Source organism: Podarcis erhardii (assembly GCF_964252035.2).
Source record: "Podarcis erhardii genome assembly, chromosome: 7".
Classification (NCBI taxonomy): Eukaryota; Metazoa; Chordata; class Lepidosauria; order Squamata; family Lacertidae; genus Podarcis; species Podarcis erhardii.
Window position 1 is genome coordinate 29,028,924 of NC_138511.1, and position 12,315 is coordinate 29,041,238.

Below are 12,315 nucleotides of genomic sequence, written 5' to 3' on the forward strand. Positions count from 1 at the left end.
TTTACACATCTGCCTGGCATCTTTTTTATCAGCCGCCCACTCTTTCTCTCAGCTTCCCCTTTTCTCTCTCTCTCTTTCTGTCACCCTTTTTAACCCCCCCCTTTCTTCATCCACAATACCATAATCTCCATGGAGCTCCACCGCGACGTCCCCCAGTACATGGCCATCCCTTGGTTGATGACGTGGGTCATGGCTCGCACTGTCTCTGGAAAAACGAGAAAGGAAGAAAGAGAGAAGGAACGAGAGAGGTGTTAAACCCAAGGCGATGAGCCGGCCTGCCCTGTCGAATTAAGGCCACGACACCAAAAAAAAAAGGAGAAAAGAAAAGGAAGGACCAGGGTGGGGAGGCTTTGACTACTCAGACATCTTGCAAGCAGCGTTAATTATTGGCCTCAAAAATGGGGAGGATGGGAGGATGGGGAGAGGGAGGGAGGAGCTGAGAACAGCAACTCCCTGTGGAAAACCAGACCGTATCTCCAGGGAAATGCCTCACACTGATGGGAGATCCCATCCAAAAACCGGCGGAAAGGCAACGAGTTCGCGAAATGAAATGGAAACAGACAAAAGGTGGGAGGATGAAGCTGTCGGTGACCAGATGGGTGGGGTGGGGTGGGATATGAAGGGACAGCACAGAAGGGCAGCTTATGGAAAAGAGCCTTCCAGAGCGGGCATCGAACGGTCAACCCAAAGGGCTGTTTCAAAGGACCCACAGTGGCCTAGAGAAGTCGCTAAGCACAGGGTGATCAGCAGGGACATTTCTGACCATCCTCCCCAACCAGGACCAGGTCCTCCTGACTCTCAGAAGCCACCCAAGCCATTTTGCTGACTGAGGCGAAGGTCAAGATGGTGCATTCCCCATTCTAGGTGCAAAACCTGACTAGACTGGTAGCTGGATTTTACTTCAGAACTGGTGGTGGGACAGAGTCCTCCTCCACGGCCTAGGGCAGCAGGCTAGTTTAGATGCTGCAGGGCCCTAGTCACTTCCTGTCTCTCACAATTTGCCGCCTAAGGCAGCTGCCTCATTCTGCCTTGTGAAAGGGCTGGGACTGCTGACTCTGAACAGGGAGGCTCCTGCCTTTGAGCTCTTGTGTCATTAGATTTGCCAAGGTCCATGTAGCCCAGCACTGTGTTGCTAAGAACAGCCAGGAACAAGGAAGGAGACACCTTTTGGAGGCTTCTGGCTGGCGTGTGTGTTAGATGGAGACAACTATTTCATCCAGCAGGGCTCTGGTTAAGGACGTGGGGAGAAGTTCAATCCAGTTCACTCTTACTGGAACAGTATGTGAACCAAAAGACAGACAAGTTTCCTGAAGCACCATTGGAGGTTTGCCTTCTGCTTACTTGAATAGGAACTTCCCAGGCTGTGCATCAAGGTGGCCTCTAAGATTATTATTTTATGTGATCGGGATTTTATAAGCCAATGGGGAGCACCCACACTTCTCTCTGTGCCCCCAAGCTAACTGCCCCACCCCTCTCCCTTCACAACAAAGAAAAATCCATTCCCTTAGATCTTCTCTCTTCCTTTGAATATTTCCACAAGGCCTGTCCACTCGTCTGGCAGGAAAGCATTGCTTCTTCTGGATGCCTAGGTACCGAAGAGGTCATTCATAAAACTAGGAGCTGGTTCATTCATAAAACTAGGAGCTATTGTGGGACAGAGGAGAAGGCGGCATAGGACAAGGGTGTTTCTGTTTAAAAAGCTAGGCTGAAGGAAGGGTTGCCCTCCTCAAATACAGAAGCTGGGACTGGACATAGAATTTAGCACCCTTAATTAAACAACAACACGAACAGGTCAAGTTTCCAGCCCTTCAGGTCAGAAAGATATGCTTGAAAGCGTCTGAGCAAGTAGCTGTGAAACTTCATGCTGAAATTAATTTGCCTTTGCAGAGCCATGGGGTGTTTCAAGGACCTTGGGACTTTGGGGTTTTGGACATTCTTTCAGCTGTCCCGCCGCCACGGGGGGGTTCTGAAGCATGCATGGCAAGAGTCCTCAAAAATCCTTCCAGCCAAAGCAAAATAATAATAATGAGAATAATAAACCAACAGCAACCAACAACCGCAAAACAGTTGCATGCCAAAAAGCAGAGTAGGAATTTGAGAGCAAAAACGAACCAATCACATCCCATGCACCAAACTAAAAGGAGGCCCCTTTTGAGATGTCTCTAAAGCTGCTCCCAGTTCTCAGGGTTGGAAGAAAATCAAGGTTTTATCTAGTGCAGCAACCTGCTCTCGCAGTGGCCAAGGAGATGTCTATGGGATGCACGCTAGTAGGACCTTAGTACAAGAGCCCTCTCCCCTCCTTCTGTTTCCAGCAACTGGTATTCAGAAGCATCGCTGCCTCCAGTTATTGACATAGCCTTCTCCTTCAAGGTCAGCCCTACTCAGATTACAGGGTAAAGCTAACTTCAGTCTGTCAGTTTCAATGGGTCTACTCTGCGTGTAACTGAGTTGGATGCAATCCTTAGTTTTCTGCAGTGATCTGGTATCACAACCACTGTTTTACATACACAGATGTTCAAAGTAATTCCTCTAGTCTCCCAAGCTACTCTGCTGGCTATTTAGTTATTGAGATACTAGATCACCGCAGAAGACCAGTTGGTGGTCAAGATGCTTTTCGTGTACATTACGTACAAAAGATTGCATGTCCGTTCATCGAGCTTTTTGTTTTCAATACTTGTGGCCACAAAATTTGTTTTACAAAGGGCACATGTTACTTTTATCACTACCACCATCATCCTTCATTGATTTAATCAAAATATTCATATACCACTTGTCACATCGGAGCAGTTTACAACAATTATACTTAAAATCATACAAAAACCATTATATAAAGGTTAAAATATGTTACTGAAACCTATATTCTTAATTGCCTGATGGAATAGAAAAGTTTTCCGTAGGCACTTCTCTTCCGTAGATTGAAAGGGAAAGTGCCTGCTAAATTTCTATTGGCACAAAGCATTCCACCAGACTGGGTAAAGACCCTAAAGATTTAGTTTCTTGTGGTCATCAAATGAGTCTCACCAACACTTCTTATTTTAGTAGTTCCAAGTTTATCTGTTTCTTAGCTACAAACTGCTTCACAACCAATGGGGTGACACCAAAGGAGTGTACATTTGCTGCTTGGTGTCAAGTGACGTCCCTTCGCAGTTTTTGCAAAGGGGTTCGATTTCTGCCAATCTGTTCCTTTGCCTCATGCATCCTCAGAGGCCGTGAACTCAGGGTGGGAGATTATTGCGGCAAAACAGCAGGCACATTTACCGGGGTCTTGGGATACCCGGCTGCATCTCGTAGGTTTCTTTTTGAAAATGACGAGCATCTCACGAAAAGGGGTGCAGCAGGGTGCAAGGCCCACCCCACTGAGAACTTCAGGAAGAGTTGTAAAATTTCGAAGGGGTGCAGGAAAGAGCATCACAGACACAAGGCATGCATTTCAGAGACAGCAGAGGAAAACTTGGAATGGAATGAACCAGGGAGGACGGTGGGGTGGTGGGGTGGCGGAAGAGATTTTGGATTTTAAATTTTACTTGCAAGATGTTACTAAAGAGACAAAGGGTTGTTTTGTTTTTTGTTTTTGGGTGGTATTTCCCCCCCTCTTTCTTTCCTTGCTTCCGTTGGGCATTTTATGGAGAATTTTGCCATCCGAGTAATGGGAGAAATTTTGCCAATGAGAATAAAATAGAAAAAAATGGGGGAAAAAAAAGCAAAACTGCATGGATTATTCCATCCCATAAAATGCCACTTGGATGCAGATAATCAAGATGAGGTGGGGGGGTACCATGTACCTTCTATGATGAATGTTCGCGACTTGGAAGAGCTAAATGGGTTCCCTGGTGATAAAAGAAAGATTTAAGAGAGACCAGAGTTTACAGCTGCCGCTGGCGTATCGCAAGGCATGGTGTACAACATAAGGGGAATCTGGGCAAAGGATGAGACTCGTTGCCCCTTCCACCACCACCCTCCAAGCTCCCCTTTTCTTTTGCAAAAGTCAAGACTGCCCTTCCCAGTCTCAGGACGACAGATCCTCACCCAAAGGGAACTTTAAACCAGGAGTGGTTAACCTCCAGTCTGGGGGCATCCCCTCACCCCATCCCCCGCCACCCCACTGATTTTGGCAGTGATTGCATCAATAGCTGTGATTCCTGCATCGCAAGAGGTTGGGTTCATCTTGGGTCTCCATCTATTTTTTTGGACTACAACTCCCATCATGCTTAGCTAGCAGCGATCAGGGATGATGGGGATTGTAGTCCAAAAAACCCCTTCGAACACTACAACTCTCTGATTCTACAAAATGAAGAAAAACAAAGGCAGATGCAGTGCTGGGGTTGGGCAGAGCCCAGGAGCCTGATGAGACCACCCCCGGTCATTGGATCAATCGTTTCATGAACGGAGAGAGGGGCGACACAGTCTCCTCTTCAGCTCATCTGCATGGATCAGCTGAGGGCAGCAGCAGCTGTTGTGCCCCCTGTTTGTGTGCCTGGGCTGGGTGGGTTAGTGACACCCAGTCCTAGGCAACCCACTGCTAGCATGTAGACTATGCCCCCCCCTCTATGGGAGGTGAACATGGCCATTGGGTCAAAAAAGGGTTAGCTACCCCTGTTTTAAATTCTCTAACCAGGCACCAAGGTCACATTCACATCACACATGTAAAGCACTGCGGTACTGCTTCAAACAGCCATGGTTTTCCCCAAAGACTCCAGGGAACTGTAGTTTGTTAAGGGTGCTGGGAGCTGTTGGGAGACCCCTAGTCCTCCCTTCCAGAACTACAATTCCCACAGTTCTCTGTAAAGAGGGATTGATGTGGAACCACTCTGGGAATCATAGCTCTGGGAGGGGAACAGAGGTCTCCTGATGACTCTCAGCACCCTTAACAAACTACAGCTCCCAGGATTCTTTGGGGGAAGCTACGACTCCTTTAAAGCAGCATCACAGTGCTTTAAAATGCACGGGGTGAACCTGACTCAGGTGATTCAGCAACTGCTGTGGATCCCATTGTCGTGGTCAGGAAGGACTTGGGGTGACAACCATCCTTGTCTTTCGCGCCCATGACAGGGATTTGGTGGTTACTTCCCACCAAAGGGAGCTGGTGTGGTGGTTTGTGCAGCCAGGAGTCAGGAAGCCCCTTATTTTTGCCATAGTCACTCAGGGGCATTCGGCACGCTCGCACACACACAAAACAACACACACACTTTCTTGCAGCCTCAGTCCCCACATCTGCAAAATGGGAAACCATTACACCGACTTACCTTGCGGGTTGTTGTAAGCATTAAGCGTGATAGTGAAAGCACCAATCAAACATATTTTGTCATCCAATTCACTCCATACTGTGTGAGTCTTGTTGGAAACCAGGGACAGGGAACCTGGGCTCCCCTCCCTCCAGGCATTGTTGAATTCCTATTGGCCCCTGAAGCCAGCATGCTTAATGGTCGGGCATGATGCGAGCTGGAGTCCAACATGCCCTTGATGGCCACAGCTTTGTCTCACTGCTGCAATAAACTACTGATGGAGCATATGGGCTGAGTTTTCATGCCATAATGTGGGATAAGGGGGAATGAGGACAGTGACTCATGCAGAAGCACAGAGGGCAGCCCCCACTGACTCTTCCCTACTCTTGGAGCAAACCCTTTTTAGGTCGAGTGCAAGACTGATAAACCTGCACCTCCTTTTTAAGCTCAGAAAAAAACACACCTGCCGGATGTGTCAGAGGTATGGGGGTCATCATCCGAAGAAAGTAAGAAGAGCTTGCTAGATCAGGCCAGTGGCCTATCCAATCTAGCATCCTGCTCTCACAGTGGCCAATCAGATGTCCCAAGCAGGATCCAAGCACAAGAGCCCTCTCCCCTCCTGCCGTTTCCAGCAATTGGCACTCAGAAGCATTGCTGCCTCCAACTCTGGAGGCAGAGCATAGCCATTGTGGCTAATAGCCACTGATATCCTCTCCTCCATGAACTTCAATCATTTTGAAGGTGAAACTGCCCACCCCTGGAACCAACACTCTTCCACAGAAAATTAGAAGCCCTGAGGGAGAGCAAATTGTGATATTAAGTATTAGCCAGGGGTTTTTTTTTCTAGACAGAAAGCTGCCAGCAGTCATCAAACAAGGGAGGGCTCTTGGACCCTTCTAGAGCATTGTGCCTCCCTCCCTAAGCCAGGCAGAAGTTCCCCAGGCTTTGGGAAGGAGGTGTGAGGATCTGACAGAATCCTGCAACCCTCCTGCCTCCTTCCCAAAGCTGGGCGATACTGTGTACCGGCCCGTACTACCAAAAAAAGCAAAGCAAAGCAAAAAGCACTGAGGATCACTCTGGATTGAACAGCATAGAAAATGCCACTCAAGAGCTATTTCAGTTTTCCTCACTGTCAATCTCTACTCCCCAAGACCTTGTTTTTATTCCACCCCTCTTGAAACTCACAACTCTTAAAACCTGAAGCTTGAATTTTGGCTCACACAGGAAGTTTCCTGGGATAGCCTGGGACCAATCAATACCTCTGAGGTTGGTCTCCCTGCCAGGGTTGTTGTATGGCTCTGTTGAATAAGTATCATATCATGGATAAATGTATCTTTTTAAAGGGAACAGTCCCCGCTCCCCCTGGCCTGCTGTCTAGATATGCTCCAAATTTCATCTACCAGCTGTTTGTTGGGGCATTTCCCAATGTGAAAAGGACTGTGTCAAATGCGCAATTGCAGCTCCTGCTGCGAGAAGATAAAAGAAGAGGGGGAAATCCCTTAGGGGACTTGTGTTCCTTGCAAATGCATAGTCCATGCAATTTGCAACTGCATGCATTTTTTGGGGGGACGCAATGGCATTTTGAGGCTTTAAGCAGCCATAGGGCATGGCTTACTGTTCAGTGGTGTGTGATTTACTTGCCGCTGATTCAACAAGAAACAGCTTTGTGTATGTGGAATGCAGGTAATTTTATGCTGGGCCAGAACTACATACTATTGGAATGTGGCCCCTGGCAGCTCTTAGCTGAGCTAATGTGGCACTTGGCTCAAGAAAGGTTTCCCGCTTCTCTACGATGCACTGTATTGTTATGGAAATAGAAGACAGTATCTCACACGGAAACATGGAAATGCACGAGTTCAAAATCAAATACATACACAAACACATATACACACACACACAGAAGGCAGAAAACGGGTAACAGAGTTGAGATCCTTAACAAGGCAACCAGATTGGCAAGGAACTGAGGCTTTCCATGGCAGAGTGGGAAATTCGCTGGGGTTTACGAGTGCATTTACAAGTTGGATATGTTTCGCCTGGAGAAGGGGAGACTGAGAGGTGATGTGATATCCACCTTGAAGTATCTGAAGGGTTGTCACATGGAAGATGGAGCAAACTTGTTGCCTGCTACTCCAGAGGCTGGGACCTAAGCCAGTTCATTCAAATGTCAACATTACAGCAAAACATTAGGAAGAAATTTCTGACGGTTAAGTGCTGTTCAGCAGTGGAAGGGGCTACCTTGGGAAGCGTTGGGCTCCCTTTTGTTGGAGGTTTTTCAGCAGAGGTTGGATGGCCACCTGTCAGGGATTCTTTCGCTGTGCTTCCTGCATTGGAAGGGGTGGACCTAGATGACCCCTGGGATTCCTTTAAACTCTACAATTCCATGATTCTACAAATGACTGTGTAAATGCACAGGGGCCCTTGTCACAGATAACTAAGCAGAAACCGAGATAATGGGATATTTTTTCAAGGTCTCCTGAATGGGTGAAATCTGTGGTTCTTTGGGGTGGGGGGGAATCCTTCCGAATCTGCAGAGGTGTTACAGCTCATTTTAAAAACCTTCAGTGATTTTATCCTGGCAGGAATAAATTAACTGAAGTTTCTGTGAGCCTAGTGTCCTCGCCCACTGACAGAGGAGGCAGCCTGCTGCATCTCTGCATGATTTTTGGTTCTGGCCTTGCTGCCTTTCAGTCTCTTCTGGAGGCAGGTAATCACCCTCATCCTTGAATCAGGTGTGAAAGCATCAATTTCTCCTTAGGTAAGAAGCAGCTGATTTACCTGCCCTCAGGGGAGGCTGCCCGGTGTGCCCCTGCAGGATTCATTGCTCTGGCTTTGTACTGTTTCAACTATTCTCTGCTTGGGGCAGCCGCCTCTCTCTATCAGCTGCAACTGGATCATCCAATCACTCTCAAGTCAGAGATGCAGCAGGACTTACCTGCCCTCAGAGGAAGCTGCCTGTTGCATCTCTGCATCAGTCATTGCTCTGGCCATGCCTCCTTCCATTCTGAGGGAAGAGGGACTCCTGTAGACACATGGGAATGGACCTGTAGATCCTTTCAGGTACGAGAAATCAACGTGTGGAAGGGAAAATAGAGAGGACAGTGCCTCTTCTAGCTGACGTTTGGCAAACATGGATCTCTTCCCTTGCCGTGGTCAAGGACTGCAGGGTTCCACCTTGAAGAGACTGGTGCTCTGAGAGAGAAAGCAAAACGCGGCAGCCACACCTACCTTCCATGGGCGTGTTGGGGTCTGGCCGATTGGCAAACACCACATCCACGTATTCCAGCTGCAGCCGTTCTAGCGAAGCCTTCAGGCCTGCAGGGGGAGGCAGAAAACAAACGTGTCAGAGAAAAAGGCCTACACTGGGCACTGCAAGATCATCATGCAGGATCATTCATTAGGTGGCCTGTGGAGCCAGCCAGCAGGCCATCAAGGCTGCATTTGCACATACATTTAACGCACTATGGTAATGCTTTAAACAGCCACAGCATCCCCCAAAGGATTCTGGGGGCTGTAGTTTGTTAAGGGAGACCCCACCCCCACCAGTATTCCCCTCACAGAACTGCAGTTCCTTCTGAAAAGGGATTAAAAGTGGTATCATAGCGCTTTATATGGAAGGTGGCCCTGGAATCACCCCTGTTCTATAACCTCTCTGGTAGGTGCCTTTGAAAGGGTTCTTGGAGCTGTGCAAGGCAACACTTTTGAAGCACTATAATACCACTTTCAACAGCCATGGCTCCCCCCAAAGAATTCTGGGAGCTGTAGTTTGTTAAGGGTGCTCAAGAGTTGCGAGGCGGCCCCTATTCCCCTCACAAAGATATGATTCCCAGAGTGGTTTCACAATCAATCCCTCTTTCCCAGGGAACTCTGGGAACTCAGGGAAGGGAATTATGGGGTGGTCTCCTAACAACTCTCAGCAGCACCGTTCACAAACTGCAGCTCCCAGAATTCTTTGAGGGAAGCCATGTGATATTGCAATGCTTTAAATGCATGATGCAAATGTCCCTGGAGTCTCTGCCGCCTCTTTCCTCTTTCTCTCTGCCTTCAAGAGTTCGCTTGCGGGCAGCTCGATGCTCCATATCTCACCCTGGAGACGTGGGGCATACATACAAAGAGAGAAATTGACAGCAATTTGGTGAATGCACCACCCTCTGGAGTTGGCCCCATTGAAAGCACCACAGTCCCCACACATTTGCAGAACAAGGGTGGTCGCCGCCACCCCATACAAACTGGGGGATACAACCCCAGCTCCCTACTTTCTGGCCCCTCATATGTTTCCCTGTAAACTCTATTCGTAGCCAGCAATCAATGACAGACAACCCTGTTTCAAATGGCCAACGTTCATTAAAGAATTAGGGCAAGAATTAACGTCACCCATTATACAATATTTTAATGTTTTTAATCGCATCTGGATTTCACAAAGCTTAAGCCTTCCAGTGCAAAATATCTACTGCTGGTGCCTCTGCGTGCTTTGTTTTGTAATTGAGGGTATCAATTTTTTTTAAAAAGGCACTGGGGTCAGCCAGTCTCTGCTTAAAAATAACAAGGGGGGGGATATGGCATATCCAATTGGGCAGGTGGGGTGTATAAATGAACCCTTGTTGCTTTATAGCAGCTAGGGACACAAGCAGCTGCCTTATGCTGCCAGTATGCTGAGCCTAGCCCAGTATTGTCTGCACTGACTGGCAGCAGCTCTCCAGGGTTTCAGGCATGAAGTCTTAGCCCAGACCTTCTGAATGCAAAGAGTCTGCTCTACTATTGAGCTGCAGCCCTAGCCCCACATTTTTGTATGTGATTTTGCACATTTATTTATTTAATGCATTTATATTTCTCCAAGGAGCTCAAGGTGGCATTCATGGTTCTTCCCCTCCTCATTTAGCCCCCACAACAACCCTGTGAGGTAGGTCAGGCTGAGTGCACTTCATGGCTGAGTGGGGATTTGAACCCTGGTCTCTCCCAGGTCCTAGTCCGACACGCTAACGGTTACACCGCACTGGCACATTTTACAAAGCGATTTTCCCTAGTAGGGTGCATTTTTGCATTTTCTCCAATATATGCATTTACCCCGGGATATACATTTCTGTTGATATGACCCGGCTAGAGGAACAACATTTGGAGCAGTGTGATTTCCAAAGGTCAGGTGTGTTTCAGTTTTTGCATTGTTTTGGAGAGCAGGAATAGAACTGAACTGAAATTCTCCGCTATCCTTAGCTGACCTCTACAAGGGCAAGTCAAACACCAAGTGGAAATACCAAAACACACCATAGGGGAGTCTTTCCCAACCTGGACTACAACTCCCATCAGCCCCCATGTCACACGGTCATGCTGGCTGGGGCTGATGGAAGCTGCAGTGTCCCAGCACCAGAAGGGCATCTCGCCCTATAAACTAACATTTTCATAGTGGTAAAGGTAAAGGGACCCCAGACCATTAGTTCCAGTCGTGGCCGACTCTGGGGTTGCGGCGCTCATCTCGCTTTATTGACCGAGGGAGCCGGCATACAGCTTCCGGGTCATGTGGCCAGCATGACTAAGCCGCTTCTGGCGAACCAGAGCAGCGCACGGAAACACCGTTTACCTTCCCACCGGAGCGGTACCTATTTATCTACTTGCACTTTGACATGCTTTCGAACTGTTAGGTTGGCAGGAGCAGGGACTGAGCAATGGGAGCTCACCCCGTCGCGGGGATTCGAACCGCCGACCTCCTGATCGGCAAGTCGTAGGCTCTGTGGTTTAACCCACAGTGCCACCTGCGTCTTCATAGTGGTAGCCATCACCCATTGGGACTGGTAGGGTGGAAGTCCAGGGAGCCCAACAGCAGGTGGCGCCAGAGCCAAGGAGAGGCAGAGCCAACTACCGTATTTTTCGCTCTATAACATGCACCCGACCATAACACGCATGCAGTTTTTAGAGGAGTAAAACAAGGAAAAAAATATTCTAAACGAAAAAGTGGAGGTATGATTTTTGTGGTTCATGCTGTGGCCACAGACATGTGATCTGTCAGTGAGTTTGGAGTAGCCCAATGCAAAAATCCTGAGGATCCATGTGGATCCATACTTTGTAACCACGTTTTTGCACCACTGCGGCTCCGGGCAACAGTGGGTGTGTGATTTTTTTGGTGCAAGATGTAGCCATGGACATGATATGTGATCTGATGGTGAATTTGGGGTGACCCAGTGCAAAAATCCTGAGGATCCATGTGGATCCGTGCTTTGTAACCACGTTTTAAGTGGGGAGGGAAGGAAAAGCACTCAAGGGACAAGGAGCACGCATGGGGTGTGTGGAGAAGGATGCTGCTAATAATGAAGAAGAGGGATATAAGGGGAGAAGGCTCCTCTCCTCTCCCGCTTTGCTCCTTTAAAGAAGCAAGCTCTCTGTCCCTCTCTCCTCCCCACTCAGCGGCTCTTCTCCCGCTTTGCTGTTTCAAAGCAAAGCACGGAGGAGGGAAGGAAGGGGAACCATGGATCCTCTGCTCACGACTGCAGCAGATCCCCCCCCCCGCCACCCGTAGGCATTCCCTCCATAACACGCACAGACATTTCCCCTTACTTTCTAGGAGGAAAAAAGTGAGTGTTATGGTGCAAAAAATACAGTAATCCTGTTTGTGGACCCATCCTTCTCTCTGCTTGCTGAGTTCTACAAGAGCAATACGGAGACTGATAAGGAGGCTGATCACTAAAAGGTGATCCCTGCAATACAGGAGGATAGACTAGTTCACTCCCAACTCTACAGTTCTGTTGGGAAGATGACAGGCAGTGGTGTTCCCTGGGTTGCTTGTAAGGCTGCCCGCCTCCTACAGAGCGAGATTCAAGGTCCTTATATTCATCTACAAAGCCCTGAAGAACTTCCACCCAGGGGACCTCAAGGACAGCCTGAACCTTTGTATCCCTGCTCCATCACTGAGATCATCTGCAGGAGCTTTGTTGGTCACCTGGTTGGCAGGGCTTACTCAACAACAACAAGAAACACATCCTTCAGTGTCATCAGTCATGTGGAACTCCCTGCCACTGGAGATTCAGCAAGCACCTTCTGTTTTAACCTTTGAAATGCTTGCTGAAAACTCTTCTATTGCATCAGGCAAATATGCAGGCAATTAAGA

General features: G+C 48.3%; 1 protein-coding gene across 9 annotated transcripts in view; it reads right to left on the bottom strand.

The window, feature by feature from the left end:
* Window positions 1-12,315, bottom strand: part of KCNAB2 (potassium voltage-gated channel subfamily A regulatory beta subunit 2) — a 120,910-nt gene that overhangs the window by 12,757 nt on the left and 95,838 nt on the right. For 6 of the 9 annotated variants that reach the window (XM_081871193.1, XM_081871190.1, XM_081871192.1 and 3 more), the window contains 3 exons: window positions 8,448-8,534; window positions 3,783-3,827; window positions 120-205 (listed from right to left, as the gene is read on the bottom strand). In XM_081871193.1, the coding sequence (XP_081727319.1) occupies window positions 120-205; window positions 3,783-3,827; window positions 8,448-8,534 (218 nt within the window). The remainder of the gene's footprint in view (window positions 1-119; window positions 206-3,782; window positions 3,828-8,447; window positions 8,535-12,315) is intronic. The other 3 variants (XM_081871195.1, XM_081871194.1, XM_081871189.1) reach the window with 1 other exon arrangement.